Source organism: Neoarius graeffei, chromosome 21, assembly GCF_027579695.1.
Source record: "Neoarius graeffei isolate fNeoGra1 chromosome 21, fNeoGra1.pri, whole genome shotgun sequence".
NCBI classification, from domain to species: Eukaryota; Metazoa; Chordata; class Actinopteri; order Siluriformes; family Ariidae; genus Neoarius; species Neoarius graeffei.
The window spans coordinates 21671732-21687656 of record NC_083589.1 but is presented as its reverse complement, the minus strand read 5'-3'; the positions used below and the strand labels follow the sequence as shown (position 1 = coordinate 21687656).

Sequence of the window (15925 nt, the reverse complement as noted above, 5' to 3'; positions counted from 1 at the left end):
GAAGCAGCAAGGCAACCTGCTGCATCACCATCCCTTGATCACATTATTAAACTTTTCATTTATTTACAGGGCAGCATGGTGGTGTAGTGGTTAGCACCGTCTCCTCACAGCAAGAAGGTTCTGGGTTCAAGCCCAGTGGCCGACGAGGACCTTTCTTTGTGGAGTTTGCATGTTCTCCCCATTTCTGCGTGGATTTCCCCCCACAGTCCAAAGACATGCAGGTAAGGCTAACTGGTGGTTCTAAATTGACCATAGGTGAGAGCATGAATGGTTGTTTGTCTCTGTCAGCCCTGCAATGATCTGGTGACTTGTGCAGGGTAGAGATGCACTCATACCACATTTGTGAAAACCGATACGAGTATGAGTACTATCATTTCAGTACTTGCCGATACCGAGTACTACCGATACTGTTGATGTTATTAAAATATAGGCTACCTACATATCTATAAACTAACACCCGCGGGCCGCCGCAATGCTCGCAACCACCCACTACAACTCTGCGCACTGACATTCAGTACCCAGCAGAGGGAGACAACTAGTCATGAACGAGTGTATAGAGAAGACGACTCAGCCGTTACAACCAAACGAACATGTCGTCCTCAGCAGTTTGGCGTTTTTATAAAATTTTGGAGGAAGACAGGAGCAAACTTGTGACGGCACTGTTTCATGACTACGCAAACATCTTCGTCATGGAAAAATGGGTTGTTGTCGAACAATTTTTTTTTTGTCTTCTGACGAAATTAGCCTACGCTCAATGCTTGAGATTTACAATTTTTTCCTGGGAGAGGCTTTTTTTCCCTCGAACGGACGCTGGCAAAAGGCGCTTCACGGAACACTATCGGCGCATGGTATAGCCCATCATATTATGCTCAAGCCTGAGCTCAACAATGCTTCAGTTTTTTTTTCTCTCTCGAATGGAACAAAAAGCGCTGCGGGGAACATTGGTATCGGCGCATGGGATCGGCACTGGTATCGGTTCATGGTATCGGCAACTGTTTGACAAGTACGAGTATATTAGTGGAGTATCGGGGCCGATGCCAGTATCGGTGCATGCTTAGTGCAGGGTGTACCCCGCTGGGATAGGCTCCAGCTTGCCCGTTACCCTGCACAGGATAAGCGGTTACAGATAATGGATGGATTTACAGAAAGTTACTATCATGACGTGGTGGCATATATGAATATAAAGTGAGGCTTTATCCTAGATTATCTTATTACTGGAAATTTAAACACTTTTTTTTTACTTTCTCTTACAAACGTGGTGAATAAAGAGACTGTCGAGACAAAATTATAATGACCCATAGCAAATAATTTAAGAGACTTGACTGGTTTCATGTTCATCACCAGTGGTAATTAGTGACCTGAAGGTTGGAAGTTAAAATGCCAGTACTGCCAATTTACACAGCCAGAAAAGCAGTTGTATGTACTTAAAAGGATATACGCAGAACCTTTATTTTTAAATACATTTCCGAGTGGATAGTATCTCCATTCTTGACTCTTGTATGCTGCATAAATGGAAATAAAAATATTTAGTTAAAATCGACCGCAAAGTTGGCATTCGAGCTGCCCCACTGAGCCAGCCAGCCAGCCCTGAGTGTGTGACGTCACAGCAGTAACCTGTTTTAAGGCCAAGGCCTTTGACAGCTATAGATCAAAGTCATATAAATAAAAAATTTATGGTGAAAGTAAGAAATAATGTTACTGACTTGCTCAACTAAGACTGATTTGACTTCATTGATTGTGGGTTGACTCATTAAAACAGGATAGGTGTTATAACTTATGCAACATACATGTATTTTAACTGATAAAATGTAAAAGGCTAATTAAATAATCAGTACAGACAATCACATTCTGTAGCAAATAAAATAATCTTATACTGGTAACTTAAACGCACAATACAAGTTATATGTATTAATCTAAATGCAGGTAAACGAGTGTTGTTTTTGTATCCAAAGGAGAGTTGCAGCTTACCCGTCTATGTTCTCGCTTCTTGAAGGCCGATCGTTTTGAAACAATCAGACTTTCAGTTGTTCGTTCAGTTCTCTGTTCATTCACTTCTTCCATGCAAGAGTGAGATATTGCTGCTGAGGCAAGCACATCCAGTGGAGAAATCAGACGGCCGGTCAACTCATTCTCCATTTTCTCCATACTGAGGACTCCACCATTACTGCTCGGCTCAGACAATTACTAAAACCCAGGACATCACCGGTTTTAGCATAAACCATGGGGGAGGTCACTGCTCGAGCAATAATATGTCCCGTTCCATCCCGGGTTTTAGCAACAACCCTCAGCTCACACTCCGGGAGAACTGGTGCAACTGAACTTGCTTTCTTTTTCTTGTAGTTTTATTTAATTGTTGGTACGGCATCCTCTTTCAGTACGGGCTTATAGCCAACGCTCCTCAACAGATCAGAGGTCTCGTACGAGTCTTCAGTAGAATATGCAGAGCAGAGGAGAGACCACTTTGTAGGTGCCCAATGTGCCCATGAACTTCTTACAAAACACATCCAAATCTTTGCAGTTTGAACATTCTTGGGCCATGAATGCAACGTAAATCCACCTTCTGTCATGTTGCTGTACCCGCCAGAAATACATCTACGTGGCATGGCGATAAATTAGCTCAAAATGGAGGATCGAAGTTACAGTCAGCTCTGTGTTTTAGTATAGCGGAAATGGCAAGGAGACCGATAAACTTCCTACTGTGATGTCACAGATGTCAAAGTCATTCACTCAGACCATTACCTACGTATATGAAATCACTTTAATCGTAAAAATTACTATATTAGATTTATTGTTAACGCTTAAAACTATTCCTATGCCATTCTTGAGGTCTCAAGGCATTTATAAACAAAGTGTGGCCGTGGTTCTGCGTATATGCTTTAAAAACAATAAGTATTTAAAATAAAAAAATTCCCTTCTGGGAAGGCAAAAGTCCACTGAGCTCAGTGGACTTTTGGATGCAAAGTCATGGAGTAAAAGCAGCTTCAAAACGAATAAATGGAACTTTGCGCAAGATGGGAAGGTGTGAAGAGTTTTACCCCAACATGTCTATTTGTGCTAATCTCAAGTCTCAGGATGACCCTGCAGGAGTAGGCCAATATTTTATACCCTGAGAGCCATGCACGTTCATGTATTTTAAGTGTATAAATAAAAGGCATGGACTTGCACTTGCTAACTTCAGTCAAAACAATCAGGTACAGAATTGAATTACTGGAGAATGAAATTCATTAAAACATCTTCAATTGTGCATTTTGAATTACACAGAAGCAGCCTTTGTTTGTCATATGCATACTCAAGCAAAGTGAAATCCATCCTCTGCATTTAACCCATACGCACGCACACACACGTAAGCAATGAGTGCACACACACATACCCAGTGCAGTGGGCAGCTATACTACAGCACCTGGGGAGTAGTTGGGGGTTAGGTGCCTTGCTCAAGGGCACTTCAGCGCAAGGCTGCCCCATGTTAATCTAACCGCATATCTTTGAACTGTGGGGGAAGCTGGAGGACCCAGACATGCAAACTCTACACAGAAAGGCTCCCATCAGCCGCTGAGTTCGAACCTAGAACCTTCTTGCTGTGAGGCGATAGTGCTAACCACTACACCATCATGCTACCCACAATGTGTTCACTGAATGTAAAAACATTTAGATACTGCACTCACATCTACCAGTGGTATACAAGCTAAAATACTGTACTTGGAGTTAAGTAGATTATGTTCTAATTCATGTACCAGTGATGTTAACACTCAGGGCTGAAGTTAAGCTGAACTTAAAGGGTACCTGTCATGAATTTTAATTATTAGCCATTTCAAAAGATCACATATGATGCCAGTGGTTCCGTCATGCAACGTTCGTTATAAGCTCTTGTCAAGTATTTTGTGAGTTTTAAGTTACTGCTCCGTCAGGCAGGCATGGTCAGTGACATGTTGCCTCTTTCACAGGCTGTTCCAGCACTGGTAGTGACACACAGTCATTTTGTCCGATTGCAAATCTACTTGCACATAATGCCATGAAATACTAGATATGCGCCATAAAATAAAGATCTATTACAAGTATTAGATCTATATTTATTCAATGTGTTCTGAAGTTACTTGACTGGGAACTTGCCTGTTCATCAGCTCCCCTTCAGGTGCTGGTCCCCAGAGGTACCTATGGATCATGCCATCAATGAAGGCCATTTCCAGGGACAGTTTGTGAAGGACATATTCGTGCAGATTTGGGTGAATGTGATACAGCCGTCAAAGCGGTCTGCAGCAAGTTCATGTGCTTGACAACAGTAGGACTCCATGTCAGTTCTCATGACAGAGCACTGCCCATATCGACACCATGGAGTGATAGCCACTTTAGATCTACCATCAACGCACATCTCTTGCGGCAGTTTCCTCCTCTGAATCACTAGAATGTGATGACTCACTGTCATCACAAGCCTCCTCCCTCTCTGGCTCAAATAGATAACCATTAACACTCATTTCATCAAAAGTCACTAGCCATATTTTGCTTCTTTAACACCTCCTTTCACCTCGAATCTCGACCCACAGAACACTGCTTGTTTACTCGCACACAATAACCCAGAATCAACGACTGTATGTCACTTCCGGCTGGCAATGGCTGCTCCCTATTGGTTCTGCCCCCATGGGTAATTCATGGAATAAAATTGTCCACAAAAGTGCTTTTACAGCATTTATTTTTGACTGAATGTGCACATCTTTTGTCTATAAATAATACATAAAGCAAAGTTAATGTTGTAAGCATGACCAGTACACTTTAAATATTAAAGCCAAGTGTGGGAGTGTAAAATCACTGTGTGTGTAAAATAGAGCGGCAGCTACAGTTAAACAGTCCACAATCATTGGCACCTTTTCAGATTTACCAATTAAAAACAAATTTTACAAAAGGTAAGTTTCAGTTACAATAGTTATTATTGGTTAAACAACTGGAAGACCCCACCTCACCCTTTGATCTTGTCGTCTGAAATGGAATTTTTTTTTTTTTTTTTTTAAGCACAATCACCCAGATGTCATCATCGCAGGTAAGCATGGTGGAAAGATCATGGACATATTTTTACTTATCAAATTCACCGATATTTCATGATCTTGTCAAAACCTACTTTGTTTCTTACTTTTTTATTTGACAGTCACCATTTTGTATCTAAACATGCGTTTGAGAAGTCACGTGATCTATTATCAAAACATCACTTTCACTGGTGTCCACCATTATCAACACCCTGTGGAATTAAGTGACATTTACAACTGTTCTGGATCGATCTTTGTGTAACATTGTTGAAGTAGATGAGGTACTTTTTTTTTTTTAAAGTGCTGTGATTTATAATTTGTCTCTGACTCATAACAGAATGGACTGCTTATACAGAGTACCCCCAGGATTGTTAAACCAAAATTTAAGACTTTTTAAGACTTTTTTAATGCCATTTCAAGTGAAATTTAATACCTTTGTCGCACTCATTAGGGAAGAATAAATCATATTGAGCACCAGATTAAACCTCAAATAATTACTATTTACGAGTGTTTGAAATAACAAAATTACATTTATTAAAATAATCAATCAGAATTCCTTCTACTCACACCCCCTGGACACCATGCAGAGGAGAGCACCCCCATGTAAGTCCAGACAATCACCCCTCATACACACACACACACACACACACGCCAGAGAAGCATTCAAAAGACAAAAAGAATAGTATAGCTATAATAGTATAGCTGCCTGCTTCTGAATTGTGGATGCAAACGAAATATGTTTACCACTTTTCATGTGAGAATCCAGAGCTGTAAGCCCCATTGTCCCTAGTTGAAAGTTTTTTTTTTACACAAAGTGCATAATGCCTCACGGTCATTATTTGGAACCCCCTTAACCCAGGCGTATTTAGGCCCCGGTCACACCGCCCGAACTTTGCTGGAGCGTTCCTGGAGCGGTGAAAAAAAATTCATCACCGCTCGTAACCGTTCACCACCGTTTAACAAAAGTTAGCCCCCGTTAAAGCAACGCCGTATACGCTCAGCCACCGCTGATGTTTCTCGAGGGGCCCTCCTACCGCTCCGAAAGTTTTGAGCTGCACAAAATATTGCGAGCGGTGAGGAGGGGGCAATTTTCGCCCCGGCAAAGTTCACCCCCGCTCCACCAACGCCCAGTCAAAGTTTGGCACCGCTAGACGCAAGTTCGTGGACGCTTGGGTCCGCTAGGCCAACGCAGAAATCTTGAACACTGGACCACCGCTGCTTCGCCAGCGTTGCCCGGGAGGCGATTAAACGTTGCACAAACTTCGGTGGAGCAGTTGTAAGCGTTTTACGAGCGGACACGGGGTTGCTGGAACGGTGTCGGGCGTTGAAGCAGCTATCCATGGCGGCGATGAACTTTGGTTTGGCATTGGTATAGAGGTGTCGGAGCGGGACCAGAATTTGGCTATAAATACGGGAGAAATGGACCAGGAGCTCATTTGGAATCGAGCTGCCGTTGAGTTCAGACCTCATCTATATCGAATTTGCTCAAAGTTACAGTAAAACTGTATCACCATGGATGCTGAGAGACTTGCTATGATTGGTGCTAAACCAACTTTATACCCCCGCCGAGCCAAAGCCCGCATGCGCAGAACGCCGCTATACCAACGCTCGCTACCGCTAAACCAACGCTAAAGCAACGCCGGCTTCAGCGGTGCACCGCTAAGCCAACGCCCGTGTTTTCGATTTTTTTTCCCATTTTGTGCGTGGTGACGAGCGTTGTCGAAATTCGGCCCCCCCTCCCTACCGTTCAAGGAACGCTCCAGTAAAGTTCGGGCGGTGTGACCGGGGCCTTAGGGTCGAGCGGCCACTTCGGGTTGAATCTGCACTTCCCCATGCTCTCTCCCCCTCACCCTCTCTGCTCTATGCGCCTGCTGCTCTCGTTTCGTGTGAACCCTTTACGGCGCGACGTGAATTTCCCGCTGTTTGCGTGTGAACGCCAGGGCAGCGCAAAACATTTTAGATTTTACTTCATTTTCATCACAGAGAATTTAATCTAGGTTACGCAACGATGTTAGACTTTCTTTGGAAAATTAAGACCTCCATGGAAAAAATTAAGACTTTCAAGATGAAATTTAATACTTTTAAGGCCTTAATTCTGGAAAATGAAATTCAATACTTTAATACTTTTAAGACTCTGCGGGTACCCTGTTATAGTATTTGGAATGCTACTGCAATAAATAGAATTAGACCAGAATTAAATTCCTAGCATATAAAAAAAAAAAAAATTATATGCTTGAAATATTCAGATTTTTCTATTACATTCAGAAAATATTTTTTGCAGTTTGTTGTAAATATCTACCACATTTTACAGTATCAGTAGACATTTTATATTTCGGGCGGCACAATGGTGTAGTGGTTAGTGCTGTCGTCTCACAGCAAGAAGGTCCAGGTTCGAGCCCCGTGGCCGGCGAGGGCCTTCCTGCACGAAGTTTGCATGTTCTCCCCGTGTCCATGTGGGTTTCCTCCGGGTGCTCCGGTTTCCCCCACAGTCCAAAGACATGCAGGTTAGGTTAACTGGTGACTCTAAATTGACCGTAGGTGTGAATGTGAATGGTTGTCTGTGTCTGTGTGTCAGCCCTGTGATGACCTGGCAACTTGTCCAGGGTGTACCCCGCCTTTCGCCAGTAGTCAGCTGGGACAGGCTCCAGCTTGCCTGCGACCCTGTAGAACAGGATAAAGCGGCTAGAGATAATGAGATGAGATTTTATATTTTGGTTTGAGGAATGGCATGCGACCTTTGACCTGGATTTTCATGTGGTTACAGTATCAATTGCCTGTTGACATTTATTGGTAAAACTACAAAACTAGAAATTCAGTGTTCTCCACGGGCACTTTTAAAGTGGCGCAGCGCCACAATATCATTTTGGCCTTCGACCCTTCCCTTGGCAACAAAAAAACCCGTAACTTCTGTTAATATGGGACGGCCTTGGGCTGAGGTGCCCTTGAGCAAGGCACCTAACTCCCAACTGTTCCCCGGGCGCTGTTAGCATGGCTGCCCACTGCTCTGGGTGTGTGCGCTCATTGCTCACGTGTGCGCGCGCATGTGTGTGTTCACTGCTTCAGATGGGTTAAATGCAGAGAGGAAATTTCACAAGTGTGTGATAAAGTTGTGCTTTTTTTTTTTTTACACCAAGTAAGTTGTATTCACTTTATTATAATTTTGTAACTATTTAACACACAGAAGACCATTAAACAAATGCATACGGGGCTACCTGAAGTGGCCACGCGATTGCAGTAAAAAACAAACAAACAAAAAAAAAAAAACATCCAGCCGGCTGCATACAGATTGTGACGCAGAGCTCTGCAGATTGAGGTCTAGCCCTACGTTACACTACACCGCACCACATTACACTATACTGACACATGGCCCTTTTCCACTACCCTTTTTCAGCTCACTTCAGCCCGCGTTTCGACCACCTCAGAGCAGCACGACTCAGCTCGCTTCAGCCCTACTCAGCACCCAAAACTCACACGGTTTTGGAGTGGGGCTGAAGCAAGCCAAACTGAGCCGAGTGGGGCTAGGGGCATGAGCTAGGGCCGACTATTACACACCTTGCTCTTGGAGTGATCTTTGTTGGTCAAGCACTCCTGGGGAGGGTAACAATTGGTCCTTTTCCACTACCCTTTTTCAGCTTGCTTCAGCCTGACACGGCTCACGTTTCGACTACCTTAGAGCAGCACGACTCAGCTCGCTTCAGCCCTGCTTAGCACCTAAAACTCGCACGGTTTTGGAGTAGGGCTGAAGCGAGCCAAACCGAGCCGAGTGGGGCTAGGGGCGTGAGCAGACACTCCCCTGTACACTGATTGGTGAGGAGTGTCCTCACATGCCCACACACGCCCCGCAAGCACACTGGGATCTGTAACCACCGTAAACCCGGAAGAAGAATTACGAATTACAAGAATTTCTGAAGCCTTATGCGCTTCGCCTCATCTATACGCTCTTGCCAGTATCTGTTGGCGTTGTCGGTGACAACAAGCCACAGCACCAAGACCAGCAACACTAACAACTCCATGTCCTCCATATTTATTGTTTACTATCCGGGTCATGAGACTACCGCTTAAAAGGTCACTGATGTCACTGTTTGCGCCGCCTAACGACATGACGTGACATCCACCCACTTTCACTAACTCCACCCAATGTGTCCACCCACTTCCAGCCAGCACGGTTCAGCGCGGTTGTAGTCGAAATGCAACTCCAACAGCCCCACTCAGCTCGACTCAGCCCAGCTCAGCACGGCACGGCTCAGCCCAGCCGCGTTGGAAAAGCGGCAATAGTAACGTTGGAAGCTACAAGCTGCAGCTAGCCAGAAGCTAAATAACTTTTCGAGTGCACGTTTGTAGCGTTATTCTGCAATGGTTATGCTTATCTATCATCTTTTCTGACCATGCACAGTTATAGTAATCATACAACAGCACACACACACACACACATTGAAGTTCAGCTCTTTTACTTTACGTATCTGTGATTGTGTATGCTGCATTTTCCCATTGCTTCACTCTTTGTTTATTGCAGGACTTCCAGGTTCCTGGGTCAAAGGAACCGACCTACGGAGGCCGGGGTGGCTTTGTAGTGCAAGTCTCGGGCACGCGCACCAGCTCATGCATGGATTGGAGTGGTTTCACCCAATTAACATTATGTGTATTGTACAAAATGTACGCATTTATTGTAATTGGGTATTTTGTTTATGCATGGAAGTTCATTTATTTTTCTCACACACACAAAAAAAAATTAATTCAGGGATGCGCAACAGGTGCATCAGTCTCAACCGAAATGTCTAATGAGTCTCACATTGACAGTAAAGATACGTACAGTAAAAGTGTTAATTTTTTTGTAAAATGATTTTAACAATGATTTAGCATTTCCTATCCATGTATTGGCCAGTTTCACAGTCAAAAAAGTCCAAAGTGTGTCAGCTTCAGGGGGACCTCGTCCCCCTGGACCCCGTTGAGGGCCTAGGCGGCCCCCAAACCCCCGCCACCACCTTTTATTTTGGAAAAGTGGAGAACCCCGAAATTAATACAAACAACGAATGATTCACAAAATGTGACCTACAAAAAATACTTAGAAAAGTGGGTAGAAAGTGGAACAAAAATTTTCTGAAACAGGTTAAACATCAGTTAACTTGTTTACAAACATTAGAATTATTTCCGCATTTACATAAGCACCGACATACATATACACACATATACATACATACATATATTATATATATATATATATATATATATATATATATATATATACACACACACATTTTACACAAAATATTTTGTACTAAATATAAGTCTATGTAAAACAAATTTTAAGTAAACACTTGTTAACGTAATACCACATACCGATGATTTTTTAATAAATCATCTGGATATCGATAACTGTGGACAAAGGTGTCAATACTTACGGAACGGTGTCACGTGATCTGATACGCTAGTAATCGGGGATAAACTTTTTTTTTCCCCCAGTGGAAGTTTGAGTAACTACTCATGCCAATTTACACACGGAAAGTCTTTTCTACTTTTGCAATGGCCAAAATATCGTTAAGGTGTCGATAATTGTAGCCGCCGCTCTAGTAACACATTTTATGGAGAATTTTCATGCAGCAGGAACTGAGGAATTTTGTATGAACATTCAACATTTAATCAAATAACGTTTAGATTTTACTTGTAAACAAACAATACATTCTCCAGATCAAATCACAGAGAAAGGTCTGCATGTCTAAAACACCCTCTGCTCTTTTATAATCATGCACACACAGGAGATAAACTAACACATTTTGTGCAGTTTGAGACTCGGTTTAATATTTCTCGTTTAGGCCATGCACGTGTCTCAATGAACAAGTTAAAATGCTGAATTAAACAGCTCATATAAATTTACCTTGCCGAATACCACGATTCAAAGTGCAGTCAAAAAACGACAACTGGGGTCCGCTTAATATCCTCAGTTTTAAACTGTTATTAATAGCACAGTGAACAGCACTAAACCCTGTCCTTACAGATTTCATTACATAGAGCGCCGCCATGTTTCTCATGACCTTCACTTCCTGGTTATTGTGCTTCTTCAAAAAGGGGCGGTGTCATAGGAGTTAATTCCCCGCCCATTGGCTCCAAACGCGCCCCTGTTTGATATATTTTCATATAAGTCCTACGTTTTATTTTCTTGCGCTGTTTTATTTTACACAATTCAATTCAGTTTTTTCTTAGACTTGTTTTTTTTCTGTAATAACTAGTCATTTCATGATCATTTTAGTTTATTCATACTAAAGTATTAGTAATTTTTTTTAAATTACTTCATATTTGTTTCTTAATAAAAGTAATCATTTTGGAAGCTTCATATTAGGGCCTGTTAATATAATAATGGTTCGCAATGATTTCATAATAGCAGTGCTACTATTTAGCAGAATTGCATTGACCTTATTTTTGATGGCTTTGACTGTACGACGTCTGTACGTACGACATACGACAAACGTGTACCACCACAGGGAACCCAACCGTAAGTCAAGTCAACTTTATTATCAATAATGCCATATGTGCAGGGCATACAGAGAATTGAAATTGCGTTTCCCTCTTATCCGCGGTGCAAACAGTAATAAACATCTCATCTCATTATCTCGAGCCGCTTTATCCTGTTCTACATGGTGGCAGGCAAGCTGGAGCCTATCCCAACTGACTACGGGCAAAAGGCGGGGTACACCCTGGACAAGTCGCCAGGTCATCACAGGGCTGACACACAGACAGCCATTCACACTCACCTTCACACCTACGGTCAATTTAGAGTCACCAATTAACCTAACCTGCATGTCTTTGGACTGTGGGGGAAACTGGAGCAAACCCACGCAGACATGAGGAGAACATGCAAACTCCGCACAGAAAGGCCCTTGTCGGCCATGGGGCTCGAACCCGGACCTTCTTGCTGTGAGGCGACAGCGCTAACCACTACACCACCGTGCCGCCCCATATATATATATATATATATATATATATATATATATATATATATATACACACACACACACACACACATATCCCTCCTAGAACTGCCACCTTATTGTGGTGGAGGGGTTTGTGTGCTTGAATGATCCTAGGAGCTATGTTGTCGGGGGCATTACGCCCCTGTTAGGGTCTCCCAAGGCAGACAGGCCAGACCAAGAGCAGTTCACCAAAACCCCTTATGGATAACACTCAATCAAGGACCGTGACGTCCTCCGGTATGGCGCAGCCGGGGCCCCACCTTGGAGCCAGGCCTGGGGTTGGGGCTTGTATGCGAGCACCTGGTGGCTGGGCCTTTGCCCATGGGGCCCGGCCGGGCTCAGCCCGAAGCCGTGACATGGGCCTGACCTCCTGTGGGTTCACCACCCACAGAGGTAGCCGTAGGGGGCCGGTGCAGTGTGGATTGGGCGGCAGTCGAAGGCGGGGGCCTCAACGACCTGATCCCCAAACACAGCGGCTAGCTGTTGGGACATGGAATGTCACTTCTCTGGGGGGCAGAGCCTGAGCTTGTGCGGGAGGTTGAGAGGTACCGGCTAGAGATAGTCGGGCTCACCTCCACGCACAGCTTGGGCTCCGGAACCCAGCTCCTCAAAAGGGGCTGGACTCTCCACTTCTCTGGAGTCGCCCATGGTGAGCGGCAGTGGGCTGGTGTGTGGCTTGGTTATAGCTCCCCAGCTCAGCCACCATGTTTTGGAGTTTACCCCAGTGAACGAGAGGGTCGCCTCTCTGCGCCTTCGGATCGGGGAGAGGGCTCTTGCTGTTGTTTGTACCTACGGGCCGAATAGCAGTATAGAGTATCCGGCCTTCTTGGAGACGAGACACACACAAGCTAAAGCTATCTAAGAAAAGACAGTGGCAATCCAGAAAGTGTAAATATGGCAAATTTGGCAGTGTGAACAGAATCTCATCTCATCTCATTATCTCTAGCCGCTTTATCCTTCTACAGGGTTGCAGGCAAGCTGGAGCCTATCCCAGCTGACTACGGGCGAAAGGCGGGGTACACCCTGGACAAGTCGCCAGGTCATCACAGGGCTGACACATAGACACAGACAACCATTCACACTCACGGTCAATTTAGAGTCACCAGTTAACCTAACCTGCATGTCTTTGGACTGTGGGGGAAACCGGAGCACCCGAAGGAAACCCACGTGGACACGGGGAGAACATGCAAACTCCACACAGAAAGGCCCTCGCCAGCCACGGGGCTCGAACCCAGACCTTCTTGCTGTGAGGCAACAGCACTAACCACTACACCACCATGCTGCCCGTGAACAAAATTAATGGTATAAATTTAAATATGACGAATGATAATATAAACAGAATGAAGAATGTACAACCCAGATTCCAAAAAAGTTGGGACAAAGTAGAAATTGTAAATAAAAATGGAATGCAATGATGTGGAAGTTTCAAAATTCCATATTTTATTCAGAATAAAACATAGATGACATATCAAAGGTTTAAACTGAGAAAATATATCATTTAAAGAGAAAAATTAGGTGATTTTAAATTTCATGACAACAACACCAAAAAAGTTGGTACAAGGCCATGTTTACCACTGTGAGACATCCCCTTTACTCTTTACAACAGTCTATAAACGTCTGGGGACAGAGGAGACAAGTTGCTCAAGTTTAGGGATAGGAATGTTAACCCATTCTTGTCTAATGTAGGATTCTAGTTGCTCAACTGTCTTAGGTCTTTTTTGTCGTATCTTCCGTTTTATGATGCGCCAAATGTTTTCTATGGGTGAAAGATCTGGACTGCAGGCTGGCCAGTTCAGTACCCGGAACCTTCTCCTACGCAGCCATGATGCTGTAATTGATGCAGTATGTGGTTTGGCATTGTCATGTTGGAAAATGCAAGGTCTTCCCTGAAAGAGACGTCGTCTGGATGGGAGCATATGTTGCTCTAGAACAGGGGTGTCCAAACTGATCCATAAAGGGCCGTGTGGCTGCAGGTTTTCATTCTAGCCATGCAGCAGCACACCTGATTTGGCTTATTCAATCAACTGACACACCCACCCTTTAATCAAGGGAGGGTGTGGCTGCAAGTATTTGACTGTGTGAAGACAGTTCAGTTGATTGAATGAGCCAAGTCAGGTGTGCTGCTGTATGGCTGGAATGAAAACCTGCAGCCACACGGCCTTTTATGGATCAGTTTGGACACCCCTGCTCTAGAACCTGGATATACCTTTCAGCATTGATGGTGTCTTTCCAGATGTGTAAGCTGCCCATGCCACACGCACTAATGCAACCCCATACCATCAGAGATGCAGGCTTCTGAACTGAGCACTGATAACAACTTGGGTCGTCCTTCTCCTCTTTAGTCCAAATGACACGGCGTCCCTGATTTCCATAAAGAACTTCAAATTTTGATTTGTCTGACCACAGAACAGTTTTCCACTTTGCCACAGTCCATTTTAAATGAGCCTTGGCCCAGAAAAGACGTCTGCGCTTCTGGATAATGTTTAGATACGGCTTCTTCTTTGAACTATAGAGTTTTAGCTGGCAACAGCGGATGGCACGGTGAATTGTGTTCACAGATAATGTTCTCTGGAAATATTCCTGAGCCCATTTTGTGATTTCCAATACAGAAGTGTAGGTGGAATTGGGATTAATTAAATTAAAAATTATGTAATAATTGATAATTGAATTAATCAATTTATAATTAAAGATCAGTCTCATAAAATCTTAAATTATTAATCTTAATATTCACCGTGAATGGTTACATTCAAGATTAATGGTAGCTCTGCATTAGATGGGAAACCCAGTTGTATACAAAAGCTAAATTTGAAGGAAAAAGGAGTTCTAAATAGTTGACCTTGTGAATAAACAACAGGAACAAGTAAAATGTAATTCAATTTGATTAGCTTTTATTTGTCTACTACTCACTAATAATAATCTCACAAAATACATGCAATGTCGGGCAAAGGTAATAAGACAAAACAATGGAACAATTACACCTGGACCATAGATTTGGGCTGGAGAGAGGAAGAGAGAGTGAGAGAGAGAGAGAGAGAAAGAGAGTGATAGGGAAAGAGAGTGATAGGGAAAGAGAGTCCCTTGTGTGTGTGTGTGTGTGTGTGTGTGTGTGTGTGTGTGTGAGAGACTAGGGAAAGCCGATGCGTGCGTGTGTGTAGGTGTGTGTGTGTGTGTGTGTGTGTGTGTATCTGTGGGCAGATGCTAACGACTAGCCACTCTGGCAATGCTTAAACAAAATGGCGGTCAATGCCTAGATGTCGTAAACCAGGTGACGTATCACAGGTAACTCAGGGAGGGAGGTACCAAAATGGCTTCGGGGAATATGGCGCCTGCAGGCCTAGTCGAGAACACAAGCCTACCAGCTAGCGTATCACTCGGAGGTAGCTAGCAATGAGTTGCTAATGAGAATCTGGCCACGTTACAGCTGGATCCAAACACTGTACTTAACAACAATTTCCAACAGACTATCTAGGCAAAGAACTCAACGCGAGAGAGAGAGAGAGAGAGAGAGAGAGTGTGTAATAGGTGTTGGATGGAGAGGACTAGGCCTTGTAGTGGTCCAGCCTCGGAGCTTAAAATAACAAACTAGTCGCTGCGCTGCTAATCAGATAGGGAAGCTAGCAATGGAGTTAAGGAAAGACATCATGCAAGATACCCTGTCTACAGGGGCGCAGATAGGATTTTTGAACTGGGGGGGACTGAGCTGTCAGCAAATGATTCCATTTTGTGTGTGTGTGTATATATATATATATATATATATATATATATATATATATATACATACACACTACCGTTCAAAAGTTTAGGGTCACTTTGAAATGTCCTTATTTTTGAAAGAAAAGCACTGTTCTTTTCAATGAAGATCACTTTAAACTAATCAGAAATACACTCTGCCCTGTGATGACCTGGCGACTTGTCCAGGGTGTACCCTGCCTTTCGCCCGTAGTCAGC

General features: G+C 43.6%; 1 protein-coding gene across 1 annotated transcript in view; it reads right to left on the bottom strand.

The window, feature by feature from the left end:
- Nucleotides 1–11048, bottom strand: part of mrps18a (mitochondrial ribosomal protein S18A) — a 78015-nt gene extending 66967 nt beyond the window's left edge. Inside the window, exon 1 of the mRNA XM_060902814.1 lies at nucleotides 10885–11048. Within this exon, the coding sequence (XP_060758797.1) occupies nucleotides 10885–11038 (154 nt within the window). The 5' untranslated portion in view covers nucleotides 11039–11048. The remainder of the gene's footprint in view (nucleotides 1–10884) is intronic.
- Between the last annotated feature and the right edge of the window lie 4877 nt (nucleotides 11049–15925).